Source organism: Penicillium atrosanguineum (assembly GCF_028827265.1).
Source record: "Penicillium atrosanguineum strain IBT 20685 chromosome Unknown utg000005l_segment0_segment0, whole genome shotgun sequence".
Classification (NCBI taxonomy): Eukaryota; Fungi; Ascomycota; class Eurotiomycetes; order Eurotiales; family Aspergillaceae; genus Penicillium; species Penicillium atrosanguineum.
In genome coordinates, this window is record NW_026623137.1 from 2,065,329 (window position 1) to 2,081,416 (window position 16,088).

Sequence of the window (16,088 nt, forward strand, 5' to 3'; positions counted from 1 at the left end):
ATTGCCCACTATAGTCTAGTTCTGAGATCCAGCTGGTTAGAACATAGGAATATAAGACAGAATCAAACCATAAATGAGTCACTAGTCAATTAAAAAAGAGGTAAAGAAGGGTCAAAGTGGCGCCACTGCGAGACGATCAAATACATGCACCCTGATTGGCTGTATCCACGTCATGCAATCAGGTTGACTAAGCCGCCCCGAGGAGGTCGGAAGAACAAACACTGACTTTCTCCCACACCACTTACCACTTACCCATCCTACTCTCATTCCGACTGTACTTCATATGTGTCTGTAGCCATCTTCACAGAGCTCCTCGCCTCACCGATTGCTCCTCATCATGAGTTTCTGCAGCACCATGCACCGTCCAGTGACATCATCCGCCACACTCCTCCGCTGGGCTTTGCCCGCGGCGGCCCCCCCGCAACGCTCTACGCTGCTTCTCCTCCTACGGAAACGCACATCAGTCCTCTAAGCGGGACATGCAGACCGCTACTGCCTACCGTCCTCACACACTTCCTTCATCTTTCCCGATGCCTCGCAGCTCCGCTGGTCAGGACACTTCGATCTCGGCCGATTTCTCAATCCCGTCCGACACTTCCAAGCCCTCGTCACAAGCACAGTCATCTCAGATCAGCGTGCGTGAAGGAGAAGCCCAGAAGCCCAAACCCGCCTCATCCACAGCATCCAAGCCTTCCGCGAAATCCCGTCGGCCATTGCGGGCAAGAAAGGCTGCCATGAAAGTGACCCCACTTGCAATCCAGCAACTGCGCAAGCTCATGGATAACCCCGAACCGAAATACATTCGGGTGGGTGTCAAAAACCGCGGCTGCTCAGGCCTGGCATACCACCTCGAATACGTGGAGAAGCCGGGCAAATTCGACGAAGTGGTGGAACAAGACGGAGTGAAGGTCTTGATCGACAGCAAGGCCTTGTTCAGCATTATTGGCAGTGAAATGGACTGGCACCAGGATAAGCTGAGCCAGCGCTTCGTCTTCACCAACCCCAACATCAGTAAGTTTCCCCCGGCAATTACGTACAATTACGTTACAGTTTCAGTCGGCTGACTCATGACAATAGAGGAATCATGCGGGTGCGGAGAGTCCTTCATGGTCTAGCTGCCCCTTCTCAATATGTTGAGTATTCCGTTTCTCGGCGTCTTTTTTTTATGGTGCATTGGATGGCGTTTTATTCTCTACGGGTGTTTGGGATTCGGGGCCGTTTTACCGGCCCAGTACATACGCTCTATATCCGGTCGATACTTTGTCTCCACCCGTCTTTTTACCGGCTGTTTTGCCGCTCCTTCGTTTCCCTCGGAAAGATTCCAGCCGGTTGGCTTAGGCTGCTCATAGCCACAGTGGCCATAGAGGCTTAACTGGGCCCTCTTTTGTTTTCATATTCTCCCCATGTCGTTTGGAACTTGCAGATTTGTGATACTACTTGTATAGAACAGTCCAATCGACTATGAATGAAATGACTCAAAACATAACGCATATACATGATCGCGTAGGATCAATATTCTGTCAATTACTCTATTTATAGTTACTAATCATGCCACAATTAAGTGTATGAATAGTTCCTGCATCGCTGATGTCACATGATGGGAGCCTCGGCGACTCCGCATCCACCTCGAACATAGCTCCGACCTTCAATAACTCGGGGGATCCCATGAACGAGCACTTGATCCGGAGAGAACCCAAAATGGCGTCGCAACCCTTGCTCACCCCCCACAGCACCGTCACCAGCGACCCGGTCACCAACGCCCTCCTAATAATTGTCCGCTTCTCCGCCTCTATCCCAGACCTCCCTCTCGACGTCCCAACCCCGGACACAACAACAGGCGCCGGCCTCAAACAACTAATCCGCGCCAATCTCCCCTCAAACCTCTCATCCCACCGCCTCCGTCTCATCTACGCCGGCCGCGGTCTAGAAGACTCAACCGCCTTAACAGCCTCTCTCAAACTCCCCTCATCACCAGCACGGTCACCCCACGCAGACTCAGAGCACGAAGACTCTCAAGATGGAAATGGAAAAGGCAAACAGGCCGTTCGCGACAGCAGACCGCGAATCTACATCCACTGCTCCATAGGCGACATCGCACTCTCCGAATCAGACCTCTCCGCCGAGTCAGATATGTCCTCTACCCTCCTCCAGAAACAAAAAGAAACTCCCCTCTCAGCTATCTCAACCCGTACCTCCCCTCCTCCACCAACCACAACCCCCGCACCCCGCGGCTTCGACCGCCTCCTCAGCGCAGGCTTTACAGCGTCCGAAGTCACAGCCCTGCGCTCGCAGTTCCTAGCCGTTCAATCCGTCTCCAGAACACCGGACACCATGCCTACAGGCGAAGCACTGCGTGATCTGGAGGATCGGTGGATGGACGAAGGGTCGACGGCTGCGTTGGCACAGGCTGGTGGAGAGGGTGGGGTTGGGGATGATGATGGGGGCTTTGGGGGTGGTTCGAGGAGCGCGATGGATGACATGCTTTGGGGGGCCATTATGGGATTCTTTTGGCCGATTGGGTGTGCTATGTGGTTGAGAAGGGAGGAGGGGGTTTGGAGTTGGAGAAAGGGTGTTGCTGTTTTTGTGGGGGTGGTTGTCAATGCTGCTTTTGGGGCTATGAGGATTATGAATTAGGGGGAATCAGATGGTTGGGATGGATGATTTTGGTGTAGCGTTTTTGTTTGCATGAGATACCCATTAATGAATATTCGTTTCTTCTGTTGGCAGTGCTTGGTAGTATATCGTTGATATATACATCTCTAGAGTTGTTAATCTGGGGTTTTGATTTTGACCTTGGGAAGTATAAAATAACAGTCGATTCGGCATTACTTGCTCTGGAGAAGTACGTCAAAATAATCTTGCATATCAAGTATTCGATTACAATACGAGTTTACAGACGAAGCTCTTGATCTCGTCAACTCACGAAAATGCTAGCATACAACAACTCAAACAGAAGCTGAATCCCTTCAATTCAACGCCATAATCCCAAACGCTAATGGAACTTGCCGTAAATAACGGCGACAATCAAAAGAACAAGCACGGTGATAATGGCAATAGTGATCATCCGATTCGTAGCCATCCTATACAACGTCAGTCAACCACTCCAGTATATCCGGGTCAAGGTGGAAGGGATCATTACCTACGGGCCATGCCCCTCAAAGTCTTAATGCTAGTATCCACGTATCCCTCACTCTGTTGTAGGTTGTCCCGTGTGTGCTGGATCGTCTGGCGCTGGCCGTACAAATCTGCCAGCACATTGCGGCCCACGTCTTCGGTCTCTAGCGCCTGTCGCTGACTTGACTGGAGTCTTGCGGAGCTGCGCTCGAGTCGTTCTGTCCCGGAGAGCAGCTGTTGGCGCTGCTCGAGCTGCTCGTCGACTGGGTCGTCGGTGTACCGGTCGCCGAATAGCGCTTTGCGGTCGTCCGATAGGGACTTCAGCTTGCGTTTGATCTCGTCGACGTCTGTTGAGTAGTTGCGGAAGCGCATATTGATCTTAGAGCGTGCTGATGATGGGATGTTCTGCTTCTCCAAGCGCATTTGGCCCAGCTGTTACGGGTTGTTAGTTAGATGATCTGGACACTGGGCGGGGATTTGAGGGGTCGAGCAGTCGAGTAACCGAGTAGTCGATGTTGGTTTGCGGGTGACTTACCAATTCTGTGGCTTCGTCGAGAACTTGCTCGGCGGATCGGATTGCGGCCTTGCGCTGCTCGCCGCTGGCTTCGGCGATCTGGTCGAGCTTCTGGTTCAGGTCGGCCTGGACAAGCTTTAGCTCGTTCTCGTAGCTGGCGAACATCTCCGAGCCGGCATCTGTGTCGAGAGGGTTCGACATCTTGATAGGCGAGTAATATGGGTGGTTTCAGAAAGAAGGTGTTGTATGTTGCGCGAGGACCGAGTGGCAGTTGGGACCGGAGGCTCCACCGTTATCTAGGGACGGGTGACGCTGTTCAGAGCTGCCTGGCGGAGCTTCGGTTGAAAGAGTTGTACTTAGTCCGGTTCCTCGTGGAAAAGTAGAGAATGAGTCCCGAGGGCGTTAGATTGTTGTCACAAAATCCAAATATGAGGAATAGTGAGGCGATTCCTCGGAGGCTGGGTTGAGGCCCCCGCACGTGATTCGAGGCCGGCGTTACAACGGATCACCGGTGATAAGTAGCGATCATGAGATAACCTGGGGAAGATGTGAAACCTTTTAAGACAGTTTAGAATAGTTCAAACTCCGAACCCGAACGGAGAGCATTGCTAAATGCATCCTGCAGGTCCCACAATGATCAGCAGACACAGTGCTTAACACTCTGTCCCTTACTGAGGTCTTACTCTACATATGATAACGAGCTCGGAGTAATATAAAATCCAGTAACATTAAATCAGGCCTAGACAAGCACATTTCGCCTTTTTCAAATAAACAAAAAAATACCCCTATGGAATACATATCATGGAACTCCTCAATCACTGTTCTCCAGTCATAGCATTATCCAGCTCTAAAGAAGGAAATTGCTGCTGTCCTGAGCGACAATCAATGCACTGCGCTTCGCATCAATGAAAAGATCCTCGCACTCCGCAACGTCCGCAGCCTCGATACCACCAGGACGTCCGTTAATGCGAGCCAAAATGCTCGCCGGAGTCAGCAGCTGCAACGCGTACCGCAGGCTGACCTTGCTGCCATGCTCAGCAACCTTGTCAAGAGCGGGCTCAGTGATGTTAAGACCCTCCGTCTTAGCGCGGAGACGAATGATGGTCTTTATCTCTTCAGGGCTATAAGGGGTGGTCGGGATAATGAGGAGACGGGCGAGCAGGTCGGAGGGAACACCGTGGGCAGCGCTGATGTCGTCGGTGCCACGGATAACGGTGTTGCCGCGGTTGGAGGCAAGGATAACGATGGGGGAGATAGAAGACTCAAGAGCACGGTTCAGGTATGTGAAGCACTCAATGTCGAGCATGTGGACCTCATCAATGAAGAGCACACCGGGAACCAGCTCGGCGACACCCTGGTCGATATACCGGTTGACAACCTTGTTGATCTCTTGACGCAGCTTGTCGGTAATCTCGGTCTTCTTGGGCTTCATGAGTTGACCCATCATGCTCATAACATCCTGGCCACCCTGCGGCCGAGCATTGGCCATATCCAAGTCGTGGAGAGTCACGTCCTGGACAATCTCCTTCTTCTTGTGAACCTCGCCCTTCGGCACAGGGACGTACTCCTCCGCCTCAAGATCGAACTCGGTTGCGTAGGCGTCTGACCGTCCAACACGTTTGCAAGCGCCAGTGTTGGCCTCAATGTAGACGACATCTCCCACGGTGACCCGCTCCTTCTGGATGGCCTCGTAGATGCTGGGGTCCAGGCGAAGTTTCTTGGTTCCCTTAGCCGACTTCAATCCGATAATCAAATGGCTAATCGTGCGTCCGTATCCGCCCAGAGGGTTCTCGGTCTCCTCCGGGGTAAGCTCTGTAACTTCACCCTCGTACACCTCCTTGGTTTCGCGAACTCGCAGACCTAGTCTCGTGTTAGCCATAGCCTTGTACCGGTGTCATTGTTCATCGCCTACCAATTGCGCGTCGGAAGTTCTCCATCAAAGCCTCTGTCTTCTTGACCTCTGCAGAGTAGATCTCACTGCCAACGATCGGGCAGAAAGGAACCTTGGTTCCCAATTCCTGTGAAACGGCGAGAGCGAGCGCAGTCTTTCCGGTACCAGGGCCACCAGCGAGCAGGACAGCTCGGCCAGCCATCTTCCTCGCCTTGATGAGGTCGACTACAACACCGCATGCCTGTGATCGATTTCAGCCAATTAGTCGAGGTTCTCCATGAAAATAATCCATCCTCATCGACTAGGAGCTATCACGTACCTCACGGGCACTGGCTTGTCCGACAAATCCATCACCGGAGACTTCTGAGGTGCCGTCAGAGCGCAGTCCCAAGCCCTTGATGTGCGTGTGCGCCGCAGTCCTGTTCTCTCGCGAGTTGGACTTAACTTCGTTGATCTGAACCATGATAGAGGGAATGGAAAAGTGAATTTTAAAAAAAACAAAGCTGGAAGAGCTCAAAGAAATGGGTCCTGTCGCAGATGCGCCTCGAAATTCGCGAGCAACCTTACTTTGGAAGGGACGAGGCGCTGACTAACCAACTTTCGCGCCGCTCCCAAATTCTTCGTTCATCGGCACGAACTCACATTGAACTTGCCATTGGTCTCTGTCAACATGGCCACTCCGTTTTCTCTCACTGCGGCCTTCCGCGGCCTTGCTTTGTCCGCACCAAAGCGATCCTTCTCGACATCACTGGCACGCCAGTCCGACAAGAAACTCCCCGAGCACATCCCGGCCTATCCCCATGGCCCCCGACAGTGGTACAAGCAGGCCGACACTGGTCTCTACGGTGGTGCCATGATCCGTTTCGGTAACAAGATCTCTGATGGACGCAACAAGGGCAAGACAAGGCGAAGCTGGAAGCCCAACGTCCGCCGACAGAAAGTGTGGAGCGAGGCGCTCGGCGAGCACCTTCGCATCAAAGTCACGCGCGAGGCGATGCGTTCGATCTATAAGGAGGGTGGCCTCGACAACTACCTCATGAGCGACAAGAACGGCCGCATTAAGGATCTCGGCATGTTCGGATGGGAGCTTCGATACAAGGTCATGCAGACCCCGGCCATCCAAGAAAAGTTGCAGGCAGAGCGGAAGAAGCTTGGACTGGCAGACCCTTTGCCGTTTGATGAGTGGATTAAGACCAAGGAGGCCGAGATTCAAGCGAAGGTCGAGGAGAGACTCAACATCCAATCCATCACGAAGCCCCGTCCGAAGGGCAAGGCCGACATCCAGAACCAACAACGTGCCCAACTCGAACTCTAAACGGGCGATATCTCTTACTTGTCTGGGAAAAAAGATGCTCTCGATCCCTCATTGACGAGATAAAACGGACTGGCGCTACTTCCATTGTATCATTACCGCGACGAATTGCTTGACGCTATTTCGCCACTGCTGTTCACCTCTTTTCGAATCCCTGCGCCTCATCTGTTGAGCAATATGATGGCAACTGTTTCGCGCGATTCTGTTGGGCTTGCATATTAGAACTTCTGTGTATTTATACTCCACATCCATGTTTTGAACTTCAATTGCCTCTAGTAAACCAGCTTAGACCCCAGTCTTATGTTTCATGGTCATGTGTGTATCTTGTATGTCACTGACTGCCATGTGCAAGCATCCTGGCTTACAACATGTCGGCTCTATTCTCCGTCCTACCCAATTCGTTTGGACCTTGAGTTCTGTAGATAAGAAGCTGTAACTTTCTGTCAAGCTCATCATACAATGGCCGAGCTACACCTGGTATCGCTCAAGTACTCTACACTGGAGTCAAATTCCCTCTAAGTATAGAAACAATTTTCCAATTGAAAATTGATTCTCCGTGTTTCATCGCCAAGAATCCTTATCTGCGTCGCTCAAAACGGCGTCGACGCTGGCATGCGACCCGCACCCCGGATTCGTCAACCGGCCAGAACTCGGAAATGAAACTCGCTCCTTTGACACCCTGCGCCTCATTTCACCAACTTTGCAATTGCGCCTGATTCAGATGCTGCATCCGAGCCCTTGACTATCCTACATTACTGTCCGGCACTTCAGCGCCGGGGTCCCTCGTCATGCAGTTCGCCCTGCCTCCGCGGAAGAGTGTCCCAGGCGCTCGCTCCTCAAGATTACCGCACTACCGGCGGAAACAGCTCAAAACGATCGCGATTTTCGCTTTCGCAGTTATTTCCATCCTCTACCTGCTCTCACACTTCTCGTCCTCGAGCTCGACATCGACATCGACATCTGTGGCGCCGGCTGCTACGGCTGGTGTGGTTATTGTGACGCTGCTGGATTACGAGCAGTTCAGCGAGAGCTATATCAGCAAAATTGTAGCGAACCGAGAAGACTATGCGAAACGCCATGGTAAGCTCATTCAATCACTCGTCTTGCTGGGTATATTAGTCAAGGGGAATGAGAATGGGACTGACGTGCGCTGCACTAGGGTATACCAATTTCTTCGCCAGCGTCTCAGACTACAATGAAGCCTTTGGCGACTCCCCTCGAAGCTGGGCTATGGTTCCAGCTGTACGCCACGCGATGGCGCGCAACCCGACTTCGAAATACTTCTTCCATCTGAACGCGCATGCCCTCATCATGAACCCTGCGCAGTCGCTCAAATCACACCTTTTAGAGCGCAGCAAGCTCGAGTCGGTCATGTTAAAGGATATGCCCGTTGTACCACCGGATAGCATTATCAGGACATATTCGCATTTGAAGGAGAAGGACGTCGATCTGATCGTGACGCAGGACAGTGAGGATCTGAACCCCGGAAGCTTCATTCTTAAGAATGGTGACTTTGCGCGCTATTTCTTGGATTTGTGGTTTGATCCGCTGTTTCGCAGTTACAACTTCGCTAAGGCGGAGACTCATGGGCTGGTATGTTTATTCGGGATGTGTTAGGGGTTTAGGGATCCGGCTGACTGTTTTTTTGAAGGATCACATCATGCAATGGCACCCGACTGTCCTCTCCCGGACTGCCGTCGTCCCTCAACGCTATATGAATGCATTCAGTGACTCGACGGGTGCCTCGGCAGATGGTGCATACAAGGATGGCGACTTGATCATTCGCTTTCCTGCGTGTGGACAATCCACGACACGCGACTGCCCAGAGCTCGAAGCTTACTACAAGATATGGCAGAAGAAGTATAAAAGCGAGCGGGACTCCTGAGACTCAAGTTCTTGGGTGCCGATGGCTCTTTCTGTACCATTTTTGATTTGGAGTTTTGAGTTAGACTGGTCTCATATAGCGCGGTGCTCTTGTTTTTCTTCTTTCAATTGACGTGCATAGGTTCACGGAAAAATGGCCATTATTTTTGGGTTCTATCTTCGGCTATCTTCGGCTATCGGTTACACGGTTCGTGAAATGTGGTTCTAATATCCTATAAACATCCTGCGTAAACATTGAGTTTGAGTCTGAGACTCGTGAGGAGTGGGGAGTGAATTGACATGTCTTGTCTTTCCATTAATTCCCTGTTTTGATATTTCCCGTCATTTCGCCCACAGGCGAAGGAAAATTCTTGCTCCCAAAAAGACTGGTTATCCAGCCTTTAGCAGAGGAAGGGGAGAATGACAGTCTTCTTCTTCTTGTACTTGTCACCAAATTCCTTACGGTAACGCTTCTCCTTCTTCCACCCCCAGCTCCACATCTGCAGACCACTAACAAGGGCGAAAAGAAGGACACTCCAGCTCAACTGGCTGACAAGGAAAACACCGATCCAAGCCAAGATCTCGAAGCAGTAGTTAGGGCAAGTAACCCAGCTGAACCCGAATCCAGAGGGAATACCGCGTTCAGTGGTACCGGGGCGACGCAGATCACGCAGAATCATGTGCGCATTCAAGTTAGCCACCTCGCTGAACACGAACAGCGCGAGACCGGCGTACACGAGGGCGGTGTTGGGGTTTTTGGTGGCCGCGCCGGCATCGGGGCGGAAGACCCAGTAGGCGATGTTGAATCCAGAGAGTGCCCAGTAGTGTGCGCTGTTCTTGAAGATGTTGCGGGCGGGCATGGTGGCGTTGCTGAAGCGGTGCACGAAGATGGTCTCATACTCACGCTTCAGGAAGTGCAGGGTCAGGAGGGCACAGACTAGGATCTGGGTGTCGGAGGGTGCGGGAATGGTCTCAAAGTTGAAGTATAGCAGGGAACGAAGGGGATAGAGGAAGAGGGCTGGAATCAAGAGGGGGCCCAGATATTCGATGATGAAGACGGTGCGCCATGGGATCTGGGGGCCTAGTTGGAAATTCACGTTAGCTTTGCTCGGTGACGTGGGGTCCCTTTCCAGACGATGCCTGGTGGATGTTTCAACATACCCAGGTCCTTGACGTGGATCACGCTTGACTCCCGAAGACCGGTGTCGTCGATGGTGGTGCCCTTGTCATTGGGAACCACGCTGCGGTCGCTTCCCTTGGTGATGCGCAGACGGTGGACGGAGGCACCGGAAACCTTGGCGATAGAGTTGTGCAGCTCCTCGCCATTGGTGTCGAGGTTGACTGTGATGGTCTTGGGGAGCTTCCTGATGGGTTTACCTTGTTTGTTGTTAGCTGTCTGTAGATTTGGTAATTTCTCCAAGAGCTCTGGTTCAAGCACGGAGCTAAAGATTCATACCTCGCGGCTCAACGGCGAGCGTGATCTGGGACGCCATTGTGAACTATGGCAAACTCAAGCTGTTTAATGACGAGGCTGTGAACAGATCCACGTTACCCAGGAGTATCGAGAAATGTTGAGGACCTCGGTTGACCCCACGTGATGTTGACACCTGAGGTTGGGCCTGTACTCGTCATTGGGTGTAAGCAGTACGCGGGTTTGAAATAAGACACATCACATTGAATCTATAAGGCTGTATACAAAGACATGTGGAGAATGGCCTAGGAAGGTCCAGAAGGCCAGAGAGAAGCAAGAGTCCGGGCTCATCTACATCTCGGTCCAGTGTAAACGGCCCCGAGGAAAAGACACCAATACAATACCTGAAACAGTGAGTTAGATAAGGATGCATATGACGTTGGATACTTATGCGTAAATGGGCGTATAATGCACGGGCGGACGGAGAGTGTAAGCCAAAACGGGCTGACTTGAAGCCACCACGAGAGACAGCCGTATCAGCATGATTTGCAACCTGGCGCTAGGAAGTCTCGGCTGCACGAAAACGAGCTGAGCTGAAAAAGGCCCCCACTCGAGAGGCGGAGTACAGAGGCTCCATAACCGGGCACGAGAAAGGGAAACGAAGATCCGATAATGTTCGTTGCCTGGCTAAGGCCCCGGTACCTTTTCAGGTCGGGCAAACGAACTGCTCCGCAGTGGTTAGTCTGCCCGAGCGTCGCCAATGAACTCCTCGTCCAGCATTGTGAACCGGGGTTCCCGGGGGCTGTCTCAGGCCAGATCGCAGATTGTGGCGCGAGCACACCCGAGCTTGTTTGGTTGATTTGATTTGATTTGATTTGATTTGATTTGATTTGGTTTGATTTGCAGTGCATGGTGAAATGCGCGTCAAAGAAAAAGGGAAAAATGGAGGATCCGGCATTGGCCAATGCAGTCCCCACCGAGTAATCCGAGCTGTCAGTGTGCCAATGACACCCGGGCAATTTGATGGCGAGACTCAGCTGGCCGGGGGTGGCCTAGCGAGGGACGCCTCGTGTTGATTGCCTGAAATCATTGTCAAGGTTGACTCGGATTCGGGAGATGGCGAACCCAAGAGGGCGGGGCGGGAAGGCAAATGGACGGTTCACATGGCATTCCAGTATAAGACGCACGAATGAGAGATGCGTCAACGTTCGCATGGAAGTGGGGCGTCGCATGTCTTTTCCCATATGTGCATCCCTGACCCGGCTTAGGGTTGTGGCGCTAGTCTTGGAGAGTGAAGTATGCACACGCTACTCGTGTGCCTGGGTTGAGGGGCTAGTTCAGCCGTAAGCTGGCCGGGCTTGCTTTATATCTTCCTACCCTCCGTGATCTGATGATTGGTTTTGCTTGACCCTCTCAAACGTTATTTTGTCTATCGCTTTTGGTCCCTGCCCTTTCGCATAAGTTTGGGTATTCCTGCCACTCCAGTCTTCCGTCTCCCTTCGTACCCTTGGGAAACGTAAATATTTGAACTGAATTGGTCTGGGTCTGCAGGTGCCTCCATCTCTTCTTGGATCTTTGCTCAAGTATTGCGCCTAGCTCGCGCTTGCTTCTCCATAACTGACATCCTGGTCCACGTTTAGACAACCGTCATAATGGGAATCTCTACATTATATAAACGCCTCTCCACCCCCGACATGTTTGACCGTCGCAAGAAACCCGTCAATGGCAGCAAAAGCCCCCTGGCCCAGGCTGAGCAGATGGTTGAGGCGTCTTTGAGGCCCTTGCCTACTGAAACTGGCGATGGAACCTACATCAAGGAAGACAAGACTACTGGCATTATCAAAGACATCCCTCATCTCCCTATCAAGGATCTCGAGGGCTTAGCGGTGATGGCCAAAAGCGCAATCACTGGCGATGCTGTCAATGATAGGGAATATATCATGGAACAAGTGATCCAGGTATGTCTAGACTGGTAGCGAACACTTGCAATTTCTCACACTTTAATAGGTTGCGGCAGACTTGCCTTCAACTTCTCACATCGGAAAAGAACTCACGAGCGCTTTTCTCAAAACTCTATGGACTGATTTGCAGCACCCTCCCATTACGTAAGTTGGATATCTTCGAACACGAGATGATACTCCGGAATTATACTGATTTGACATTACAGCTCTCTTGGGCGTGATTCCTTGTATCGGAAGGCGGATGGATCAGGAAATGTATGTGCTGCTTGGCTGAGAAGGAGATCCCTGCTAACGTCTGCCCAAGAATCTTCTGTGGCCTCAAATTGGCGCTGCTGGCACTCCATATGCCCGATCAGTCCAGCCAAAGAAGATGCAGTCTGCTTCCCTCCCGGATCCGGAGCAGCTTTTCGATAGTCTACTCGCGCGAAAAGAATTCAAGGAGCACCCGACCAAAATCTCTAGCATTCTTTTCTACCTGGCATCTATTATTATTCATGGTATGTCATTAGCACCAAATTTTCAAAGCTCCAGAAAATCGCGCTAACGTAGGCCAGACCTCTTCCAAACCAATCCTCGTGATTCAAGCTCATCTTTGACATCCTCATACTTGGATCTGCAGCCTCTCTACGGGAACAACCAGGATGAGCAGAATGCAATCCGGACGTTCAAAGATGGAAAGCTTAAGCCCGACTGCTTCTCTGCAAAGCGTATTCTTGGCTTCCCTCCCGGTGTTGGTGTCATGCTGATCATGTTCAATCGCTTCCACAATTTCGTCGTCACACAGTTGGCGGAGATCAACGAAGGCGGCAGATTCACCAAACCAGATGAGTCTAACACCACAGCCTATGCCACTTGGGATAATGACCTGTTCCAGACCGCCCGTCTGGTTACCTGTGGTCTCTACATCAACATTGTTTTGAAGGATTACGTCCGGACCATCCTCAACTTGAACCGGACCGATAGTAAATGGAGTCTGGATCCTCGAGCTGAGATCAAATCGGCCACCGAGGCCACTGGTAACCAGGCCTCGGCGGAGTTCAACCTTGTCTACCGATGGCACTCCTGCATTTCGCAGCGTGATCAGAAGTGGTCTGAAGATCTCTATAAAGAGGTGTTTGCGGGCCAAGATCCGCACACGATCGACATGCAGCAGTTTGGCTGTGGCTTGGGACGGTGGGAGGCAAAACTCTCCGAGGACCCTCTCGAGCGTCCATTTGCAAACTTGAACCGCAATGCAGATGGCACCTTCCCTGATGATGACCTTGTCAAGATCTTTGAAGACAGCGTAGAAGACGTTGCTGGTGCATATGGGGCTTCCAATGTGCCGGAGATCTTACGCAGCGTTGAGGTTCTTGGTATCAAGCAGGCGCGTAACTGGAACCTGGCTACCTTGAACGAGTTCCGATCGTTCTTCAGCTTGGATCCATACAAGACTTTCGAGGAAATCAACTCGGATCCGTACATTGTTGATCAGCTCAAACACTTTTATGACCACCCCGATCAAGTGGAACTCTACCCAGGTATCATTGTGGAGGAGGCGAAGAAGGCAATGGCCCCGGGAAGTGGCCTCTGCACCAACTTTACCGTCTCGAGAGCAGTCCTTTCGGATGCGGTTGCTCTTGTCCGCGGAGATCGCTTCTACACTGTGGATTATACTCCCAAGAACCTTACAAACTGGGCATATAATGAGGTCGACTACGACGACTCTATTGATCAGGGCCATGTGTTTTACAAGCTGGTCCTACGCGCGTTTCCCAACCACTTCCGTGGAGACTCAATCTACGCGCACTTCCCCATGACCATCCCCGAGGAGAACCGTAAGATCTTTGCCAATCTTGGAATGGCTGGCACGTACAGCTTTGATAAAGCCGCTTACAATCCCTCCCCCCAGCTAATCAGCTCCCATGCTGCCAACAAGGCTATTCTGGCGGACCAGGATGCTTTCAAGGTGACATGGGGAAAGAAGATCGAATTCCTTGTGCAGCGTGATGGTCATCCCTATGGACGAGACTTCATGCTGTCTGGTGATCTCCCGGCAAATGCAGCATCTCGAAAGATGATGGGCAAGGCTCTTTACCGGGATAAGTGGAGAGAGGACGTACAGGCATTCTATGAAGATATCACCTTGCAACTTTTGAAATCAAAATCATACAAGATTGCAGGTGTCAACCAGATTGACATCGCTCGGGATGTGTCAAACCTGGCTCATGTTCATTTCTGTGCCAGCATCTTCTCACTTCCGCTCAAGACAGAGTCTAACCCCAGAGGCATTTTCACCGAGGTTGAGCTCTACCAGATCATGTCTTTGATCTTCACCTGCATATTCTATGATGTTGATGTCTCCAAGTCTTTCCAGCTTGAGCAAGCATCCCGCCAAGTCTCCCAGCAGCTCGGCGAGCTGGTGATGGCCAATGTCGAGATTGTTGAGAAGGCTGGCATCGTCGCCAACATAGTCAGTCTTCTACACCGTCATGATGCCCTGAGTGACTACGGTGAGCACATGATCAAGCGCCTACTGGATAGTGGACTACCTCCCAAGGAGATTGTGTGGACACATATTCTTCCGTCAGCAAGCTCGATGGTCGCCAATCAAGCGCAGCTTTTTGTTCAGTGTCTTGACTTTTATCTTGAAAAGGAGAACGCGGCTCATCTGGCGGAGATCCAGCGTCTTTCGAAAGAAACTTCGCCAGAGTCTGACGAGCTGCTTTTGCGATAGTGAGTTTTTTATTTCCCCCTAATCGCTGATAAATCGATTCCTATTAACCTTTCATCCACAGCTTCATGGAGGGTGCTAGGATTCGCTCGTCCGTTGCAGTGCCTCGAGAGGTCGCAAAGCCTACAGTCATCGATGACAACGGAGAGAAGTTGACATTGAAGACCGGCCAGCAGATCCTCTGCAATCTGGTAAGTGTATACTTTGCTTTCTAATACGACCTTCTCTGACCAATATTCAGGTTGCCGCCAGCCACGACCCCGTGGCCTTCCCCGACCCCGAACAGGTCTGCCTGGACCGTGACCTAAGCCAGTACATATTCTTTGGCCATGGTCCTCACCAGTGCCTCGGCCTTGATATCTTCAAGGCCGCACTGCCAACTATGCTCCGAACAGTTGGTAAATTAGAGAACCTCCGCCGCGCCCCTGGTCCCCAAGGTCAACTTAAGAAGCTCAAGGTCATTGGTGGCATCACCATGTATATGAATGCCGAGCATAGCAGCTTTTCGCCGTATCCTGCCACAATGAAGATACAGTGGGACGGAGATATCCCCAAGGCGACTCCCGAAGCGGACCTCAAGTGATGGGGCTACATTATGAGATAGGTGGAGGAAAATCGGCTCTACGACTTTCTATGTATTTCTTACTGTATATTTCATTGTCCTGTATTCTCTATAGCATTTGTTTTTTGTTGTTACTGTGATGCAGAAGGTCCTCAATGTCTTTCTTACTTCATTTGTTACTGGATTCCACAGTCTCAATGGTAAATAAGGTGAAATTTAATTCGGTACCCCGGAGCCAAGACAAGGTAAAAGCCGTTGAAAAGAAATCGAGTGATGACGAAAAAGTTGTTCGAAGATGCCTATAAAAAAGTCTGGAGGAAATAAGGAAACGAAGTGTTTAAACTTATTTCAAGTATCCATTTGAATAGTCTTTAGGATTAACTAGTACAATTCGAAAGAATGACAGAATGGCAAAGATGGAGTGGATGTCCGGATGTACATCGAAACGTGCCCTGACCGCCCGGCAATCAGGCCCTGCTCCGCCATATTGCCCGCGACAGCTCACTTGGGCAGTCCACGATTCTTTCCTGACCTCTTTTCCCTTTCTACCACTTTCTTCCACCCACCCCCTCCTTCATCCATCCAACTTCCCCCGGTACCGTCATTACCCAGGGCTCAACGACCTGCACCGTCTGCCCTGCCCGTGTGACTCTTTCATCACTACCGGGCGATCTTACCCATCTTCCCTCTTCGGTACTTGGAGCTATCTGCAATACCGAAGCTTCTCTCTCTCTCGTCACTGATATA

The 16,088-nt window shown here is 51.4% G+C and overlaps 8 protein-coding genes across 8 annotated transcripts; 5 read left to right on the plus strand and 3 right to left on the minus strand.

The window, feature by feature from the left end:
* Positions 1 to 479: 479 nt before the first annotated feature.
* Positions 480 to 1,115, plus strand: isa1 (Fe-binding Fe/S cluster assembly protein ISA1; the record flags this gene model as incomplete). Its single annotated transcript, XM_056887082.1, has 2 exons — positions 480 to 1,011; positions 1,078 to 1,115. The coding sequence occupies 2 exons, from the start codon at positions 480 to 482 to the stop codon at positions 1,113 to 1,115; spliced, it is 570 nt and encodes a 189-aa protein (XP_056740731.1).
* Positions 1,116 to 1,698: 583 nt separating this feature from the next.
* Positions 1,699 to 2,634, plus strand: N7443_007027 (DSC3 family protein; the record flags this gene model as incomplete). The annotated part of the gene is made up of 1 exon (XM_056887083.1): positions 1,699 to 2,634. The coding sequence occupies one exon, from the start codon at positions 1,699 to 1,701 to the stop codon at positions 2,632 to 2,634; it is 936 nt and encodes a 311-aa protein (XP_056740732.1).
* Positions 2,635 to 2,992: 358 nt separating this feature from the next.
* Positions 2,993 to 3,829, minus strand: N7443_007028 (v-SNARE protein VTI1; the record flags this gene model as incomplete). Its single annotated transcript, XM_056887084.1, has 3 exons — positions 2,993 to 3,080; positions 3,140 to 3,546; positions 3,650 to 3,829. 3 exons carry the CDS (start codon positions 3,827 to 3,829, stop codon positions 2,993 to 2,995), a joined length of 675 nt encoding a protein of 224 aa, XP_056740733.1.
* A 646-nt stretch (positions 3,830 to 4,475) lies between these two features.
* Positions 4,476 to 5,982, minus strand: rvb1 (RuvB family ATP-dependent DNA helicase pontin; the record flags this gene model as incomplete). The annotated part of the gene is made up of 3 exons (XM_056887085.1): positions 4,476 to 5,488; positions 5,541 to 5,760; positions 5,839 to 5,982. 3 exons carry the CDS (start codon positions 5,980 to 5,982, stop codon positions 4,476 to 4,478), a joined length of 1,377 nt encoding a protein of 458 aa, XP_056740734.1.
* Positions 5,983 to 6,189: 207 nt separating this feature from the next.
* Positions 6,190 to 6,834, plus strand: N7443_007030 (mitochondrial 54S ribosomal protein bL28m; the record flags this gene model as incomplete). The annotated part of the gene is made up of 1 exon (XM_056887086.1): positions 6,190 to 6,834. One exon carries the CDS (start codon positions 6,190 to 6,192, stop codon positions 6,832 to 6,834), a length of 645 nt encoding a protein of 214 aa, XP_056740735.1.
* Positions 6,835 to 7,619: 785 nt separating this feature from the next.
* On the plus strand, positions 7,620 to 8,716 carry N7443_007031 (putative alpha-1,6-mannosyltransferase subunit; the record flags this gene model as incomplete). Its single annotated transcript, XM_056887087.1, has 3 exons — positions 7,620 to 7,911; positions 7,991 to 8,424; positions 8,483 to 8,716. The coding sequence occupies 3 exons, from the start codon at positions 7,620 to 7,622 to the stop codon at positions 8,714 to 8,716; spliced, it is 960 nt and encodes a 319-aa protein (XP_056740736.1).
* A 379-nt stretch (positions 8,717 to 9,095) lies between these two features.
* Positions 9,096 to 10,187, minus strand: N7443_007032 (trans-2-enoyl-CoA reductase (NADPH) TSC13; the record flags this gene model as incomplete). The annotated part of the gene is made up of 3 exons (XM_056887088.1): positions 9,096 to 9,775; positions 9,856 to 10,071; positions 10,151 to 10,187. 3 exons carry the CDS (start codon positions 10,185 to 10,187, stop codon positions 9,096 to 9,098), a joined length of 933 nt encoding a protein of 310 aa, XP_056740737.1.
* A 1,612-nt stretch (positions 10,188 to 11,799) lies between these two features.
* On the plus strand, positions 11,800 to 15,362 carry N7443_007033 (peroxidase/cytochrome P450 family protein; the record flags this gene model as incomplete). Its single annotated transcript, XM_056887089.1, has 7 exons — positions 11,800 to 12,063; positions 12,113 to 12,210; positions 12,273 to 12,321; positions 12,371 to 12,563; positions 12,621 to 14,781; positions 14,844 to 14,970; positions 15,021 to 15,362. The coding sequence occupies 7 exons, from the start codon at positions 11,800 to 11,802 to the stop codon at positions 15,360 to 15,362; spliced, it is 3,234 nt and encodes a 1,077-aa protein (XP_056740738.1).
* Between the last annotated feature and the right edge of the window lie 726 nt (positions 15,363 to 16,088).